The 17,456-nt window shown below is 36.8% G+C and overlaps 2 protein-coding genes across 9 annotated transcripts in view; one reads left to right on the top strand and one right to left on the bottom strand.

Moving 5' to 3' along the window:
* ENKUR (enkurin, TRPC channel interacting protein) overlaps window positions 1–4,262 on the bottom strand; it is a 63,953-nt gene extending 59,691 nt beyond the window's left edge. Inside the window, exons 1-2 of one of the 6 annotated variants that reach the window (XM_025264395.2) lie at window positions 2,857–3,460; window positions 1,808–1,868 (exon numbers count right to left, since the gene is read on the bottom strand). Coding sequence is in view for 3 of the 6 variants with exons in the window: in XM_044928142.2 (XP_044784077.1) it covers window positions 3,569–3,867 (299 nt within the window). In the remaining 3 variants the exon portion in view is untranslated. Of the gene's footprint in view, window positions 1–1,807; window positions 1,869–2,856; window positions 3,462–3,568 lie in introns of those variants that run through there. The other 5 variants (XM_006075958.3, XM_044928142.2, XM_044928141.2 and 2 more) reach the window with 5 other exon arrangements.
* THNSL1 (threonine synthase like 1) lies at window positions 3,490–17,251 on the top strand. 3 transcript variants are annotated; one of them, XM_006075961.4, is made up of 3 exons: window positions 3,490–3,571; window positions 9,501–9,667; window positions 10,907–15,106. In XM_006075961.4, exon 3 carries the CDS (start codon window positions 10,955–10,957, stop codon window positions 13,184–13,186), a length of 2,232 nt encoding a protein of 743 aa, XP_006076023.3. In that variant the 5' UTR covers window positions 3,490–3,571; window positions 9,501–9,667; window positions 10,907–10,954; the 3' UTR covers window positions 13,187–15,106. The 3 variants fall into 3 exon arrangements, 2 of the variants coding, with proteins under 2 accessions (XP_006076023.3, XP_006076022.3); XM_006075960.4 differs by lacking the exon at window positions 3,490–3,571 and adding an exon at window positions 3,675–3,813; XR_003103266.2 differs by lacking the exons at window positions 3,490–3,571; window positions 10,907–15,106 and adding exons at window positions 3,675–3,813; window positions 17,189–17,251.
* The last annotated feature ends 205 nt before the right edge of the window (window positions 17,252–17,456 follow it).

The following is a 17,456-nucleotide window of genomic DNA, read 5'->3' as shown; positions in this document are numbered from 1 at the left end:
TCCTGACCCAGGGATCAAACTCTTGTCTCCTGTGACACCTGCATTGGCAGGTGGATTCTTTTACCATCGAGTCACCTGGGAAGCCATATTTACCATTTTATGTAATCTTTATGTCATTGTGTAAATCCAAATTTCCAGCTCATACCACTTTCTTGTGCATTATGGACTTTTAAAACTTCTGCTTCCTGTGTTTTCTGATGAAATATTTGCTCACCTTCCTTCTTCCTCCGTATGCAATGTTTCTTTTTTCCTTGGCTGTTTTTAGTATTTTTCTCTTTATTACTGGCTTTAGGAAATTTTATGTTAATTCCCCTTGGAATGGTTTCCCTCTTCTCTTCTTACAACTCCTCCTTTTCCCTCTTGGGGTTCATAATGATTCTTTGATTTGTGGATTTAAAGATCTCATTAATTTTATAAAAATTTTGACCACCATCCAAATATTTCTTCTTTATCTGTCTCCTCTCCTTCTGGGATCCTAATTACACTTGTGTTAGGTTGCTTGATGTGGTCAACAGCTCACTGATTCTGTTTTCCTTTTCAGTTTTTTTCCCCTCTCATTTTCATTTTGTGTTGTTTTATGTCTTTAAATCCAAAAATATTTTTTTCTTCAGTGTCTTAGCTATTATCACCATTCAGTATACTATTTTCATTTTAGACATAGTATTATTTATGTATTCAACTTAGATTTTTTTTTATCCTTCTATTTCTATGTCTTGCTCATGTTTTCATCTGCATTTGGAACACATGAAAATATTTTAAATAGTGGTTTTAATGTTCTTGTCTACTAATTCTCTCACTGATATCGTTTCTTTGTCTGTTTGTATTGACTGATTTTAATTCTCTCATTAGGGTTTTCAATGATGTATGGTTTTATTGTTAACCAACACTTTAATGTTTATCTTTCAGTTCCCCAAGGAGACTGGAATCTCTGAGGTATGGGAGATCAGGTACCATCAACTGTGGTTTTCCCAAGGAATCTGCCTCTTTGTGAAAGCTGAACAATCATCTTCAAGACTTGCAAAGAGCTGCAGTGAACTTTCTTGAAACTGGGTATATAACTCAGTGATGCAAAGACTCATAGCTTAATATATTTCTTTCTTAGCACAAATTCTTACTACTAATAAGGGGATTGGGTAAGGGTGATTGTGTTACTGTGAGGGCAATTTGTGTTACAGTGGGGAGAGAGAATTGGTTAAAAGTTTTATTATGCTCTGTTTTTTATGAATTAGTGTCTTGCAAGCACGACATCTTATCGAATTAAAAACTCCTCTTGGTTGTTGCTGGCAGTGTAGGTTGACTTCACCCTAACACAAAGAGTTCTCTGGCATCACATTTGGATGCCTTCTATTCTTTTCACCATAAGTTAGTTTTTCCTACTTATTTCTTCAGAGTAAACCAAGGAGTTTGAGCTGTCACTGCAACATTACCCAAGGGTGATATTACACATTTGCCAACTAAATAAAGATTTTTCCTATAAAATTTCTTGAAAAAGCCACCTAAACACAGTAAAGCTTTTTAAATTTACTAATAAACAAAACACCTATTTAATAAACTATCTTAACATTCAAATTCAGGATTCTATGAAAAATATAATCTGCCAGCGGGTTACAGAGGAGGAGCTTTTATCTTGTACAATACACAGGAATTTTCGATTAAAACTCCATTCAGTAATAGTTAATTTGAACACTTCTCATAAACTCTGAAACTGTACCAAATCTTACTTTGAATTCCTATTTCCAATCTCTACTAGATTTTGAGAAGTTAATGGAAAACAAAATAGGTATTGGTCTGGTTAAAAAAAAGATACCCAGGCGTAAAGATGAAGGATCTGTCCACTTGTTGAAGATGTTAGGCACTCCAAGTAATTACTAAAAAAGAAAAGTGACAATTAAGATCTGAAAGACCTTAAAGATTATCCAGTTCATGTAATTTGTTTTACAGATCAGAAAACAAATTTTAATAATATATTCGAGATCACAAAACCAATCAGTTGCAGAGCCTAATTTTTTGTTTTTAGCCCAGTGTGCTTTCAATGTAGTTTTGACTTGGAACAAGAAAAAGGAGAAAGATAAAGCTGCAAAATCCTAGAAGGAATGAGATTTTCCCTATTCTTTACCTTCTTTTGTCCCCAGATTTAAGTAAGTGCTAAGTCCCAGGTGAGTAACTGACACGTTTACTGTCTGGTACCTTTTTGAAAATGTGGGGAACCTAACACCTATATAAAAAGGGGTCCTAACACCTATATAAAAATCTTAACTCTATCACATATTTTTGGGTCTCTGTCAATCCATTCTTTTTTATATCAACTATCAGATCAAAAGAAGACCTTAGGCACTATCTTGTGCATTTGTTTCATCAATCAAAAAAAAAAAAAAGAGAGAGAGGCTCAGAGACAGAAATTTATATTTGACAATACTCGGGGAAAAATGGGTATTATCTTTCTTTAGAGAAAGCAGTGGTGTAGTCAGAAACAAAAGTGAATTCCTGAAAACAAGATATCAAGTATCCTAATGCAGGATAATAAAATTGTGACTTCTCTTTTTTCAACACTAAGATATTTCAGGCTATGTTGCATACCATATCACACACGTACAATTAACTTACAAACAATTACACACGTATGAACAAGAGGCTGACATAAGAAAATGGCCCTCTCACAGCACTGGTCCACCCTCTCTTATGAATTATGAAGAGCTAAATACTTATATTTCGCAACTTCTTCTTTAAGAAGCTATCACCCAAGTCTACTTCACTGAGATAAAAATAATCTCGTTTTGAAAGTCATACGACTTTTACTTAATCCTGAAATGGGACAATTCTTCTCCATTCTTGTTTCAAGTGATAATCATTGCTTACCCACATACCTAGGAGGCTGTGGAGGCTCCTTCCAGTCACTGGGTATGAGGTTATAAATGCTCTCAGAAGGGCCCGCTGGATCCATGGCCACCATACGAGTCCTGAAAACTACTTAGCTTTTTTCTCACTATAGCAATATCTCCATCCCTTTCTTCACAGCTTGTCCTTTCCTCTCCTACCCTCTTGCCTTCTCAAGGAATGAACGTTTCTTTCACGCAATACCCCCGCGACCTCTTCTTCGAGTCCTCTCTTCGCAAGAAAGTAAAACACCTCTTCTTCGACTCTTGGGCTCGCTTAGCGTTGTTGACGGCACGACTGCCGTGGAAACAGTAACTAGGCAACGAGGAAGGTGGCTTCGCAATCTAGTTTTCCAAACTTTCCTTTCGCAACGGCTCCTTTTCTGTCAGAGAAGCTCAACGTGAAAACCACAATTTTTATGTACCTTTGGGAGTAAAGGGGTGGAAAATGGCGTCCCCTTGAAAATGTTGCTCTTTTCTCTGTGTATTTGGTTAAAAAAAGATAAATTCTACCACAGACAAACGGGAAACTGTGCCGCTGTGCAGGCGTCACACAATACTCTCGTTCACATGCGTGACCCTGTGGGGCGGGGCGAGCGACTGAGGCCACGCTGACGCACGTCCGACGTGAAGAACAGGACGAGGGAGGGAGGGGCCTAGGATCGAGTGGGTGAGGCGCAGGACGAGTCGCTTACCAGGTACTGGGCAGCTCGGGGGTGGGCGTGGCGCGCGAACGCGGAGGCCAGCCCCTGCGCAGGCGCAGAGGCCGCTGCGCGGGTTCGGGCGAGGTGGACCTCACGAGGCCTGGGTCCTGGGCTGTGGGCCATCTGGGGCAGGAGTCCGAGGTGCGGGAGTGTGTCCCGAGGCGGCGCTGGCGGCTCCCGGAAGCTCTTTCCCATTTCCTTTCCTTTCCCCCCGTCTTCTCAGTGTGATTTCCTTGGTGAGTTATTTGAGGAGAAAGGGAAACTGTAGAATCAGTCCGTTCCCATCGCATGCCCTTTTCCGGTCCGAGTCTTCCCCTGTGCGCTACTGGGCGGTGATCCCAGCAATCTGGACGCGCCCGCCTTCCCGGCCGCTTGCGTCCCGCGCTCAGCCGTGCGGCCACCGGTGCGAGCGCTCAGGACAGCTCCCCTCCTCCTCCCCTCGGCCACCTGTCTCCCTTACTCTCGCTCCTCGCTGCTTCTCCCCCTGTTTACCTCTTTATCTGGCCCCTCCTCTTAGGGCTTGACTTTGTTTTCTAAGCAAACAGCCTAAACCAGAAGAATCCTTTTAAACGGGCCTTTGAATTTTATGCTCGTCCCTTTTTGAAAATAGTCTTGGGAGCGGTTTTATTCCGTTTTATCCGTGTGGTCTTCCATGAACCTACCGATTCCCATATTGACTGCTGAAAGACTCTCATTGAGCAATCCAGAGGCTCTGAAAGACATTTTGGCAATATGGTTCTGACCAACCTTATAGAAGCCAGTCTGCCCAAAGGGAGTAAGGATGCTTGAAGATAAGAGGCCAGTTTTGGCCCTGTCACTCCCAGGGTGCCCGGTGGTGGAGACAAAGCAGCATGGTAGCTTGGTTGACTTAAAAGAGTTTATTGGCTCTGCCTTCTGAGATGGTCCATGCTCTGTCTGTGGAGTTTTGTTTCTCACTAAATAAATCCAGTTCTTACTTAAAACAAAGTTTGCTGAATGTGTAGGTGCTTATCATCTTGGGCTCTTGGTGAATTTCAGTAGATAAGAATAAACTTAGTTTTTTCTTATCCAGTTGGTCAGGTTTCTATTTTTTTATCCCAGGCGTGTAACAAACATTTTATTTCCGATGAATGGCACCTTGGGGTTGATGGTTCTGTTCTTCACATCAGACTTTCTGTTTACAAAATATTTGTATGTATATGCCACTTTGCCCTTTTCCTTTCCATTTTTGAGTATTTCATGTTTTTGGTTATTTTTGCTTAGCTTGTGTAGAGAATAATTCTGTTCTCTATATGTGCTAAGATTTGAACCGAGGACTTGGAATGATAATAGTTAGCCAAATGGACAGTCCTTGGCCAAAGTTTGTAACATTTTTAATTAGAAGGAACACATAAGGACTCTCTATGTTTATCAGTTCCTGAAAGAGCCAATAAGGGCAAAGCATGATTTCTCTAGGTAGTAAGTACCCACTGGCCTCAGTTAGTCTTGACTTCCTGTTGTTACTGAATACAGAAATTTCACTGATGTCAGTATATTTATTATGGTTTTAAAAATACTGAACAGAATTTAACGTCTCACTGTAGTATATTTAGTATACCGTCTTAGGGAAGTTGTTAAATCATTTGGAAAGGAACTTTTTTCCGCTTTAGGTATTGGTCTGTAATTCTTGGCTTTTGAAAGCATGTTTACAAAGAATATGTTCCTGATTTTTCTAATTCACTCAAAATGGCAGTCCTGTTCAAGGAAATGCCTATGTTCAGTATGTCCACATAGAATTAGTGTTGGTGTGCCATCAGAGGTAGTGAACCTTTTCTGTAAACGGCTCTATAATAAATATTTCAGGGATTTGCAGGCCAGATGTATTCTTTTGAAACTACTTAAGCCCTACCATTATAGCTCCAAAACAACCAAAGACAGTACTTAAGAAATGGAAAAAAAAAAAAAAAAATGAATGAGCAAAGTTTTTTTCCCGTGAAACATAATTTACAAAAACAGGGGTGAGCTACATTTGGCCTGTGGGTTATAGTTTGCACGGACACCTTATATGAATGGTTGTACGTACAAATTAGTTTTTTTTTTTTTTACTAAGGATTATTTCAGTCTACTTAGATGAATAAAATGGTCAGAGGTGGGAGTAGAAATAGGACAGCTGGGAGAAAAACCCTTTCTAAAGACATAGTCTTCACAATATTTTTCTAAGTTATAGAATTACAAAGAGTACTTAATCATTTGAATAAGATATTCAAAACCTTTAGGAGAATATTTAATAGCAAAAGACTAACAACAGAAAAGGCTTAGTTGGCTTTGATTCTAAAAGGCAAAGATGAGTGGTGAATTTGGAAAATGATTGTAAGATCCCTGTGATTACCACGTGGCACTGAAGTGTGGGCCTTCCACCGCGCTGTTTCAGTCAGCTAATTAACTGGAGGGGTTGTTTAGAGGATTTTTACGTATTACAAGCAAAGCTTCTAACCTTCTGCTGGTTAGTTTATATACTAGTACATTTGCATTTTTTCTTATTACTTATGGGAAAACAACATTGCTGTAAAAATGCAGCAATTTTTAAGAATATTTTAAAACCTTAGAATATCTTTCTTCATAAAATAGTGGACTAGATTTAGTCATTCTTAGAAATTTAAATAGAGATTGTATTAAAACAGGATGACAGGTATAATCATTGCACAAATATTTTCGAAAGTTCATTGAACTGTAGCCAGTTCTTATCATGAAACGAAATATTTTAAATGGGTGACAAATGCTAAATCATTTTCACTAAATAGATTTTGAAAGTTTACCAGAAGTATTGAAAACTAGGTAATTTTATAATGGAATTGAAATTTTCTGGACTATTTTGGAAGTAAAAATTGATGTACTTATAATTTCGATTATCAATCATCTAGTGTAAGCATAGGAAAATATCACTGTAAATACTTTGCTAAAAGGTAATATGTATTTCTTGTATCTACATTTAAAAATGTAACTTTGTTAGCATTCTTAGAAAATAATTTTAAAATGTGTTAAAAGTGGTTTCTGTACTTTCTTTCCCTTGAAGTCTATATTCAGTTTTGATCAGCTTGCCACAGTAAAATTGTTAAAGTTCATACCTCGAGGTCACACAGTATTTAATATGTACATGTGGACATTCTGTTTTTTAAAGTTCTTGCTGTGATACTGACACATCACTACCTTTTCATTTGTCTCTGATAAGGTCTTTTATGTCTAAGAAGTATCTACTGGAACTAGTGGATCAAAAAACTACACTATAAGCGACTAGTAAGAAAACCTGTTTAAAAATTATTAATGTGTAATGGAGTGGTATACATCGTCCATCCCCTGAAGAATTAGAGAGTTTACTAAAATACTTTTGTATAGAACTTGGCTCTACACCAATTATTTGCAAACATCAATAATTCAGTAAAACCTGAGTACTTTACGGTCAAGAGATTTGGTCTTTAAGTACTGGTTTTGTTTCTTGACTCTTATGTGATTGACTCCCATTTTAATTTGAAATAGTTCTGTTCTTTGGCTGAAGAAAAATTGCCTGTTCATGACCCCTTTACTGAAAAACATATTAAAATATAAGTAAATGAAAAACACCTTATAATATGGCTTTGAATCATAAAGGAACATGATTTGCAGTCGGTCCTCACTTTTCACAAGTTCTCTATTTGTAAATTCTACTTGCTAAAATTTATTTATAACCCCAAATTAATGCTTACAGCACTTCTGCAGTCACTCATGGCCACATGCATGAGTGGTGAAAAATCTGAGTCATGAGGTATGCATGTTTCAAATTGGGGTCAAGTAAGGTGATGCTTTGCCTTCTTGTTTCAGCTCCTACTGTAAACAAGGGTCTTTTTTGAATTCTATTTAAGGGCCACATATTTTGCATTTTTGTGCTTCTGGTTGCTGGTTTTGTTGTTTAAAATGGCCCCCAAGCAGAGGGCTGAAGTGCTGCCTTGTGTTCCTAAGGCAGTGAGGCCACCATGTGCCTTACAGAGGAAATGTGTGCGTTAGATAAGTTTCCTTCAGGCATGTATTAAAGTCTGAGTTCACTGGTAGTGAATCATTATGTATATATTAAATAAGATGTCTTTAAGCAGAAACACACATAAAACATTATGTATTGATCAGTTGGAAAAAATATTGTAACCAGAGGCTCACAAGAACCTAGGAACAGTGTGTTTCCCCCAGAAGCAGTGGTTCAGTGTTCACTAATTCATATTCATGGTGACCTGATAGACTTAACTACCATGAATAATGAGTACTGACTCTATTACCTCTTAAGTAAAAATTCAGTTTCCAGATAAAAGTTAGATGCCATGGGCATTATTCCATCTTCTCTTGCAGTTTGGTTGGCCTATAGTGGATGTTGAAACCCTAAAATTAGTTTGTGGCTGGATGTTACAAAGTAAAATTTAGTATGTAATTTCTTAAATTTTCTTTAAAATGATAATATTTGTTACATGTTAGAGCACTTTATAAGCTAGTGTCAGGAAGATTTTTATGGTGAAATAATATTGATACTGAATTGATAAATTGAACTGTCACAATTTTCTACTTTCAATTCGTATAAAACAAAGGAAGAGTAAGGTTACAAAGGATAAGGTGAAGTTAACATGCATTAACGCTTGTATTAGTCTTTTGCTTTTAATGGAGTTGATGTTAAGCATTATAGCAACCAACCTAAAGTGGAAAAGATCAGATAAAAAATTTAGTGTCCATAAAAACAAACCAGCTACTCCGGTAATACACAATTATTAGCAATACAGATGTCAGAAATTTCTGCATTGGGAACTAAAAAAGATGATACTCTGTGATATAAGCAAAAGCTACCTGAATAGGAGGTTAAGCAGGCTGCTTAATATAGTGTCCTCAAAATAATTAGTGTTAAAGAATAGTACCAGAATAAAAGTAGTTTAATAAAAGAAATTGCTGATGGGGTTCAAATGTACAGTTCTCTGACCCTTTGTTTACTTCAGGGAAAGGATTAACCTGTGCCCAACATGGATGAGTGCCCCTTGTTTTCTCTGAAGGTTTATAAACAAGAGCTTCCCTGGTGGCTCAGATGGTAAAGAATCCGCCTCCAATGCAAGAGGCCTGGGTTCAATCCCTGGGTCAGGAAGTTCCCCTGGAGAAGGGAATGGCTGCCCACTCCAATATTCTTCCCTAAAGAATTCCACGGACAGAGGAGCCTGGCGGGCTACAGTCCATAGAGTCGCAAAGAGCCAGACACAACTGAGTGACTAACACAGACTAACACTAGCCCCTTGTTTTCTCTGAAGGTTTATAAACAAACCAAACTATGAAAAAAAAAAGCCTAGTTCTGTGTCTAGATATTCTGATTCAATTTATGTTTTTAGTCTTTTATCACTGAGTGACAGTGGTTAATATTACTATATAAATGAATATTCTTATGTGCCTATCACCATGCTATATGCTTTGAATTTATTATAAATCATTTAAATAGCCAAGAGGTACCCATGTGTGGCAGACACTTTATCTGCACTCTTTATAGTCGATATTAACAGCCAAATCATGATTCAGATGGATAAATAATCTAAAAGAGTAATTCAGATACTTACTTCACACTTTTTAGTCCACTGATTTCTTTCCATCTGATCACTGAACATACAGTTAAATCATTAAAATTTTAGATGTCATTGTGTAAACTTACATTTATCATTTCATTATAGTATCTTGTATATTGCTTGATGGCAGAAATTCAGTACTGTTAGTAAAATTCTTTCTTATAGTAAGATACACATATTGGAAAATAGTATCTTAATCTTTCAATAATAGCTTTAGGGAACCATGCAAAGGGTCAGTTTATTATTTTTCTGTACTTAAAAAATGCCAATTAGACATTTTAACAATAGACTATCTGTGGAATTTAATGATACAGTATGCAGTTATGATTAATTTCAAATTTTTTCCATTATAGACTCCACTTTTTGCAAAGACTGAGTTTGCTTCAGCATCCACAAACTCTTCACCTCAGATTGGTTCCTGTGTGTTTTCTGTTTGCAAGTCAGCAGGAGTTAAGCATATACCAGCTGAAAAGCCAAATAAGGAAATGCATCCCTTCTTCCAGCAGTTCTAAGTTAACTTGTAAGTTAAATTCAGTGTAAGCTGAAAATGGTTTAAATGTTTTATTAGAGAACACAGTTTGAGTAGCATGAATGATCAGAGTAGTAAAGAACAAAAAGTTTTCAGAACGTGTCTAAACACACCATCTAACGTTTAATAGTTGCCTATTGGTTGTACCACGGAATATGTGGAAAGTCTCACTACATGCCTGTAAAGTTACTCTAATCACTTTAAATAAATATCGTAGCAGTTATTAAATTGTACTTTACATATGACTAAACATCTCACCTGTCTGGCACACATCTGGTGTTTTAACGGTGAGTGTATTTCCAAAGACAGGGATCTGATCAGTATGGGGAATTACAGAGCTTCTCCAGATACCAGCATGAATTTATCCTCTTATCAATGGAAACATTCCTGAGGGGTTTTTTTGCTATCATTCTGGAGTCTGGGATTTGAGTTGTGTCTCCACTGGTGATGTTTATAGGAAAGAAATGAAAGTGATGGTCCGAGTCAGAGAAAGTTATAAATCTGTAGCCTTTGAGTTTGTTGTCGATTATCCATTTTTCTTAAGTATTTACATAATGTTATATCTTTCACTAGCTTTTTTTATAAGCTAGTGAAAAACATGAAAAAATGTAAGAATGATTTTTAACAGTATGCATGTAAAAGGCATGTAAGAAAGAAAAGGTCATACCTTTGTTCTATATATAATTGTTCTTTGGAAAATTCTTTAAGCATCGTATAAGCAAATATTTTATTCTGGTTTCTTGTTGTGAATTCTTTGACTAAGAAATTTATGAGTAACACGATAGTCTATCAACATGTTCATATAACTAACGAGAAATACAGAGACTATTCAGCTTTTTGAATTGCAAGTATATAGCATCCCAACTCCAAGTAATCCTTATTTACTTGGGTTACAAACCATGAGACAATTTTCATTATAGGAAAAGAAATAGTAATTTGATTTAGTATCTTTTTTAAAAAAGTATCTATGATACAACATTCTCAGAATAAAGTTTCTGTTGCTCATAGTTACAAATGATTACTCACTCTCTTGAGACTTGAAAAGATTACTAAAAAGATAATATGTAATATATGAGAATTTAGGTTTGGATAATTTTTTAATGCCATATAAAATTCAGAAGAATTTTAAGTTTATGTACTGTGGGCATGATTCTGCTTAATCCTATTGGTATGTTAAGCCTATTGAAATTAGTAACCAAATGTCTTTCCTTGTCTTTATGTTTTGAAAAGGGCCAAAGCCAGTTTTTCTGTTAGCTTGGGCAGCAAAGTGAAAAGAGAATGCTCCACTTTAAGCGATGTCAGCTTCTGAAACAGATAGCTCAGAAATGCTTGTCTCGCATCCATGTGAAAACAGATAAACATCCACAGCTATTTCTTTCAAGAACCTTTGCGCTTACAGAATTAAGGAAATCATGGCATTCCATCTATTCTCTTGTTGGAGACAAAAATATTATCCTGATGGGACCTCCTGGTGCTGGGAAAACAACAGTAGGCAGGATAATAGGCCAGAAACTGGGTTGTTGTGTCATCGATGTGGATGATGATATCCTTGAAAAAACCTGGAATATGAGTGTGTCTGAAAAATTGCAGGATGTTGGTAATGAGCAATTTTTAGAAGAGGAAGGAAAAGCCGTGTTAAACTTCTCTGCATCTGGAAGTGTGATTTCCCTTACTGGGTCCAACCCAATGCATGATGCTAGCATGTGGCATCTAAAGAAAAACGGGATAATTGTTTATCTGGATGTACCTCTACTAGATATAGTCAGTCGTCTAAAATTAATGAAAACAGATAGGATTGTAGGTCAGAATTCTGGAACCTCTATGAAGGACTTACTTAAGTTTAGAAGACAGTACTATAAGAAGTGGTACGATACTCGTGTTTTTTGTGAAAGTGGGGCTTCCCCGGAGGAGGTAGCCAACAAAGTGCTGAGTGCAGTTAAAAGATACCAAGATGTGGATTCAGAAACATTCATTTCCACAAGACACATTTGGCCTAAAGACTGTGAACAGAAAATTCCAGCGAAATTCTTTAGTGAAGCTGTGATTGAGGGGTTAGCTTCTGACGGTGGACTTTTTGTTCCTGAGAAGGAGTTTCCAAAGTTAAACTGTGGGGAGTGGAAAAGCCTGGTAGGAGCAACATACATAGAAAGAGCACAGATACTTCTGGAAAAATGTATACATCCTGCTGACATACCTGCTGCCAAGCTGGGAGAAATGATTGAAACTGCTTATGGGGAAAACTTTGCCTGCTCAAAAATCGCCCCTGTCAGGCACCTGTCAGGCAACCAGTTCATCCTGGAGTTGTTTCATGGACCAACAGGATCATTTAAAGATCTGTCTTTACAGCTCATGCCCCATCTTTTTGCACACTGTATTCCACCAAGTTGCAATTTTATGATACTTGTAGCCACCTCAGGAGACACCGGAAGTGCAGTCTTAAATGGCTTTAGTCGTCTTAATAAGAATGACAAGCAGAGAATAGCCGTGGCCACATTTTTTCCTGAAGACGGAGTCAGTGATTTTCAAAAAGCACAAATAATTGGCAGTCAGAATGAAAATGGATGGGCGCTAGGTGTCAAGTCAGATTTTGATTTCTGCCAGACATCTATAAAAAGAATTTTTCAAGATTCTGATTTTACTGGCTTTCTTGCTGTGGAATATGGAACTGTCTTAAGTTCAGCTAATTCCATAAACTGGGGCCGACTGCTTCCCCAAGTAGTTTATCATGCTTCTGCATACCTTGATCTTGTTAGCCAAGGATTTATTTCTTTTGGAAGCCCAGTTGATGTGTGTATTCCCACAGGAAACTTTGGTAACATTTTAGCAGCAGTGTATGCCAAAACCATGGGAGTCCCTATTCGAAAATTTATCTGTGCTTCTAATCAGAACCATGTTTTGACTGATTTTATAAAAACAGGACATTATGATATAAGGGAAAGAAAACTAGCACGGACCTTTTCACCAGCAATTGATATCCTCAAATCTTCAAACCTGGAACGACATTTACACCTGATGGCTAATAAAGATGGACAGTTAATGAGAAGACTGTTTAATCAGTTAGAAGAGGAGCATCACTTCCAGATAGAGAAGATCCTAGTTGAGAAACTTCAGCAGGATTTCGTGGCCGACTGGTGCTCCGAGGGAGAGTGCCTGGCAGCTATTCACTCTACCTACAACACTTCGGGGTACATTCTGGACCCACACACTGCAATTGCTAAAGTAGTTGCAGACAGAATGCAAGACAAAACTTGCCCAGTGATTGTATCCTCTACAGCTCATTACTCCAAGTTTGCACCTGCTATCATGCAGGCTTTAAAGATCAGAGAAATCAATCAGACTTCATCAAGTCAGGTTTACTTACTAAGTTCATACAATGCCTTACCTCCACCACATGAGGCTTTATTAGAGAGAACAAAACAGCCAGAGAAGATGGAGCACCAGGTCTGTGCAGCTGATGTGAATGTCCTGAAGAATTATGTGGAAAAACTTGCACAAAATCAATTCATATGAAAGTTTTCTGAGTAAAAGAAAAAAAAAAATATTCTGGTGAAAAGCATGCAGTAATAAATCACAAAAGTTGATTTTGAGTACAAATAACATTTTGTTTTTTATGCAAATATGTATGTCTGTATATAGATCTGTTATCTTTTGGAATTTCAGTAGCCTCATCTCTAGGTCTGTCCATTGTCCCTACACATGCTTCTTGGATCCTTAATCTAGAAGTGACAGAAAGTAGCGTAATGCATGGACCCTTGTGCTGTGTTCTGCACCCATGCGGGATATATCAGTTTCTCTTCCCTCATCCCCACTTTTGAATGGACCAAAATGTCTGGTACTCTATCTGACACTTAAAATATTTCAGCATAGTTGTTACATAGTATATCTGTAACCATTATTAGTTCTTTATTGACTAGAAAGATAATGTACACTCTAATGGTTAACTTATTTAGAAGAAGTAGTAAGCACATTTATTAAGAAATGGCTGGCATTTTTGACTCTCCTCAAATTCCATTTTGGACTATAATTAATTAAATGGATCCTAAACCATCCGGATTAGATAAGTGTTCCAGCCTTCACTCCCCTTAGGATGTGTATAGTTAAGGTGATGTAGTTTGAAAATCAAGACACAAGATTTAAATCTAGGATGTGATCAACAGAACTACCTAGTAGTAGATACAGAAATAAAATTGCATATCTGTTTCAAGAGAAAAGCTTTCCAAAATTCAGAGTATTTGAATAGTCTTAAGTATGGTTATAGTTATAGCAGTTTTCTTGTATTATTTGGACTCTATTCCTATATAATTTGTCTATTGTCTTTTTTTTCAGTGAACATTGTCTTTTTTGGCAGCTAAAACCACATGCAATTGATGCACATATTTGGTGTTTCCTTCTTTGTAGTAACAATACATTATAATCATGATTTACATTTGTGAATTTCTTGAATGTTTTATTTCTGAATTAAAAGATTTGTTACTGAAAGGACCTGTTAGTGTAATGGACTACTCTCAACCACAAGATGGCATTCCTAACATAATTTGTCTTTGCTGATAATATTCTGTTTCATTTTCTGGGAGAACTACCTCCATAAAGAAACATATTGCAGGTTGTCAAGGAAAAAATTGTAAAAGTTTAATGAGCAGAAATGATTTGTTTAAAAATTAAAAAAATTAAACCAACTATGGTAACTTTGGCTCTCCAGCTTCTAAAAAGTACATTCTAAAACCAAAACTTGAAAACCAAGAGCAGTTACAAGAAAATAATGGAGGATTCAAAGTTCACTTATTCATGTATGTCTTAGTTATTTTATCATTTGCTTTTAAGGATAAGTGTTTCAGTAACCGATATGTTTAGAAAATACATGTAAATTTTCCTGTGTGTATGAGAATGCACTATTTTTCTGAAAGTGGGAGGGACAATTTTGTTTGTTTTTAAAAGACATGATTTTTGCCCACGAGACTGTAGTGAAGGAGACAATATGTAAAATTGAATCAGGTTCAACATAGAAGAGTTATTGCAAGACAGTTCATGAGTAAGTAAAAAGTAAGGGTTACAGTCAAGAGCTGTCGGATTACCATGGGCCAATTAGAAAAGATGTCACAGAAGACACAGAAGCTTCTGTGAGTCCTGAAGGGTAGCAAGATTTTCTAGGTGAAAAGGAAGGGGAAGTACATTCTAGGTAGACAAGGGAAATAGGTACAGTGAGTTGCTCAAGAGAGCACATTCCTTTATCTCCAGTTCATTTGTTCTCTTATTTCATGCTTTCACTTTTTCTCAATACCAAGTCCAGCCCTTCCCTCTCAGCTAATGACCTTGCCTCAGTCAAGAGGAAATAAGCCATCAGTGAAGACATGGCTTCCTCTCACCAAGTGTCTAAATCTGCTGGACTGTTTGTCTCCTCACCTGCTCCCCCTGGATTGAATTGGGTGGTATTCCTTCCCCTGTGTCTTAGCTTCTGTTCCTGTTGGAATACTCCCATCATGTGCTTCATCCACTGTCTCCTCAAGTGCTGCTTCAGCTTCTCCCCTCTGACGGGACCTTCCTTTCTATACCATTCAGATGCTGTCTTTTCACATCTTAAAAAGCATAAGAGCAAAACAAGTCAACATCCACATTCCCCCACCATCCACTCTTTTATTTATGTTCCATTCAAGACCAAGCCTCTTCGAAAAGAGTTGTCTACGTGTGTGGTCTCCACTTTCTTGCCTCTCATGTTCTCCAGAATGTGTAAAGTACGTGTACTGTTCGGGGAGGAATAATAAAACAGAAACACATGCGCTGCTCCCCACTTTGCTTTAAGAGTAGAACATGCCTCGTGTTTGACACCTGTTGTAGCTCCTATTTGATTGCATTTGCTTCTCTCCCTCAGAAGTAACCACTATCCTAAATTTTCTCTTTATCATTTCCTTGTTTATATGTACAGTTTTGCCTCTTTTTAAATTTTATGTAAATGGAATCATACTATACATATTCTTCCATGACTTTGTTTTATTCAGTAATTTTAAAATTTAACCATGCAGATGACAGAAGGCAGAGTTCATTAATTTTAATTACTGTATAATATTCTATAGAATGAATGCCACAATCTATCCATTTATGTTAGTGGACATTTAAATGGTCTAATATTTATCTGTACTTGTGTCCAATAGGTATACTGTTTCATAAAATTTGTATTGAAGGCAAGTGAAAATGAACTTACAAACATCTGTGATTCTTTCTAATGGTATATAAAAATATATTTCATATCTTAGCTGTGTTAAAATAAAAATGTGTGGTTTGTTTATAATATGAAAAATTATCAGTTCTTGAGCAATGGTTGTAATTTCTTCCTTCTCCAATCTTTGAAATTATTTTACAATGTCAAAAATGTGGTGAATTTGTAAGATTTTTGAGAAAAAAGAAATGAGATTTTTAATTGGATATCAATGAAAATAGTAAAATATTTTTTCATCAAAATAGAGTTTAGAAGGTAATAAATTGTTCTGTTTGAAGTTTCTGTTAGATTTTAATAGCAATTCACTTCCAAAAACAATCACAGCAAATATTGTTTCTCTTAATCCATTAGATCATTTAAAACATTTTCTAATTCAAACTACTTAAAGCATTAAGAAAAAAAAGTAGCTGTTTTCATATGAGCTGTTTTCACATGAGCCTCAAACTCATGGGAACATAAGTAATGGAGTTTTGTGCAGGAAGATGATTAAAGCCTGATGATCAAAGCCTGTGTATGAAATAGTTATTGGTATGGGCCCTGTCTGTGTACTCCAGCCACTCTTTGAAACTTTAAAAACTTCAAAAACAAATAGCCTCCTTTAAAATCAGAGGTAGAATAAGCTCCTCTGGTTCAAAGAAAGCAAAGCCAAGCGAACTGTCAGTGTCATGGAGAAGGGACCTGTCAAACCCAAGAAACCAAACCAACATCATGTACAGCAGTTCTCTGCTCAGTTGGCAAGATTTAGAACAGAGGCCTGTATCAAAAAGTTGTTTGCTCCCTACAGAAGGTGTATTTCTCAGTTCAGCTATTTTTCTATCTAAACTCTTTATTGCTGTCTGAGTTCTTGGGTCTCTCTTTATTTCAGTGGTGGTAACAATTGTCTTGAACTGAGGTTTCATGTTCAGACGTGGCACTACTTGTTCAGTTATTATCATAGACTTTATTGGGATTGTAATGGCCTATACAATGCATGGTTGCTAATGGCAGGTTTAGTTTCACTTACAAATATTAGGAGGGTTTGTAATTTTAAATTACTTAAATCCACAAGGGGCTATCTTAAATCAATTCTTATATTTGGTGATGGAGCCCTGAAATTATTTGTTTTGAATTTTATTTACAAGGCTCAAATCAAATAGCTGAAGTTTTCAGAAAATAATTTTACTTGCTCTTGATGCTACCTTTTTTTCTGGGACTCTCTCCAATCTTTTTGAGGCTTTAAATATAATTGGCTGACATAATATTAGGAAAAGGAGTACATCAAGGCTGTATATTGTCACCCTCCTTATTTAACTTATATGCAGAGTACATCATGAGAAATGCTGGGCTGGATGAAGCACAAGCAGGAATCAAGATTGCTGGGAGAAATATCAATCACCTCAGATATGCAGATGACACCACCCTTATGGCAGAAAGTGAAGAGGAACTAAAGAGCCTCTTGATGAAAGTGAAAGAGGAGAGTGAAAAAGTTGGCTTAAAGCTCAACATTCAGAAAACTAAGATCATGGCATCCAGTTCCATCACTTCATGGCAAATAGATGGGGAAACAGTGGCTGACTTTATTTTTTGGGG

Source organism: Bubalus bubalis, chromosome 14 (assembly GCF_019923935.1).
Source record: "Bubalus bubalis isolate 160015118507 breed Murrah chromosome 14, NDDB_SH_1, whole genome shotgun sequence".
Lineage (NCBI taxonomy): Eukaryota > Metazoa > Chordata > Mammalia > Artiodactyla > Bovidae > Bubalus > Bubalus bubalis.
The sequence above is the reverse complement of the archived record's forward strand: the minus strand, read 5'-3'. Positions and strand labels throughout refer to the sequence as shown.

Bases quoted from the DNA above. Each gene is read 5' to 3' on its own strand.
- THNSL1 (XM_006075961.4), top strand. From the start codon at position 10,955: ATGCTCCACTTTAAGCGATGTCAGCTTCTGAAACAGATAGCTCAGAAA.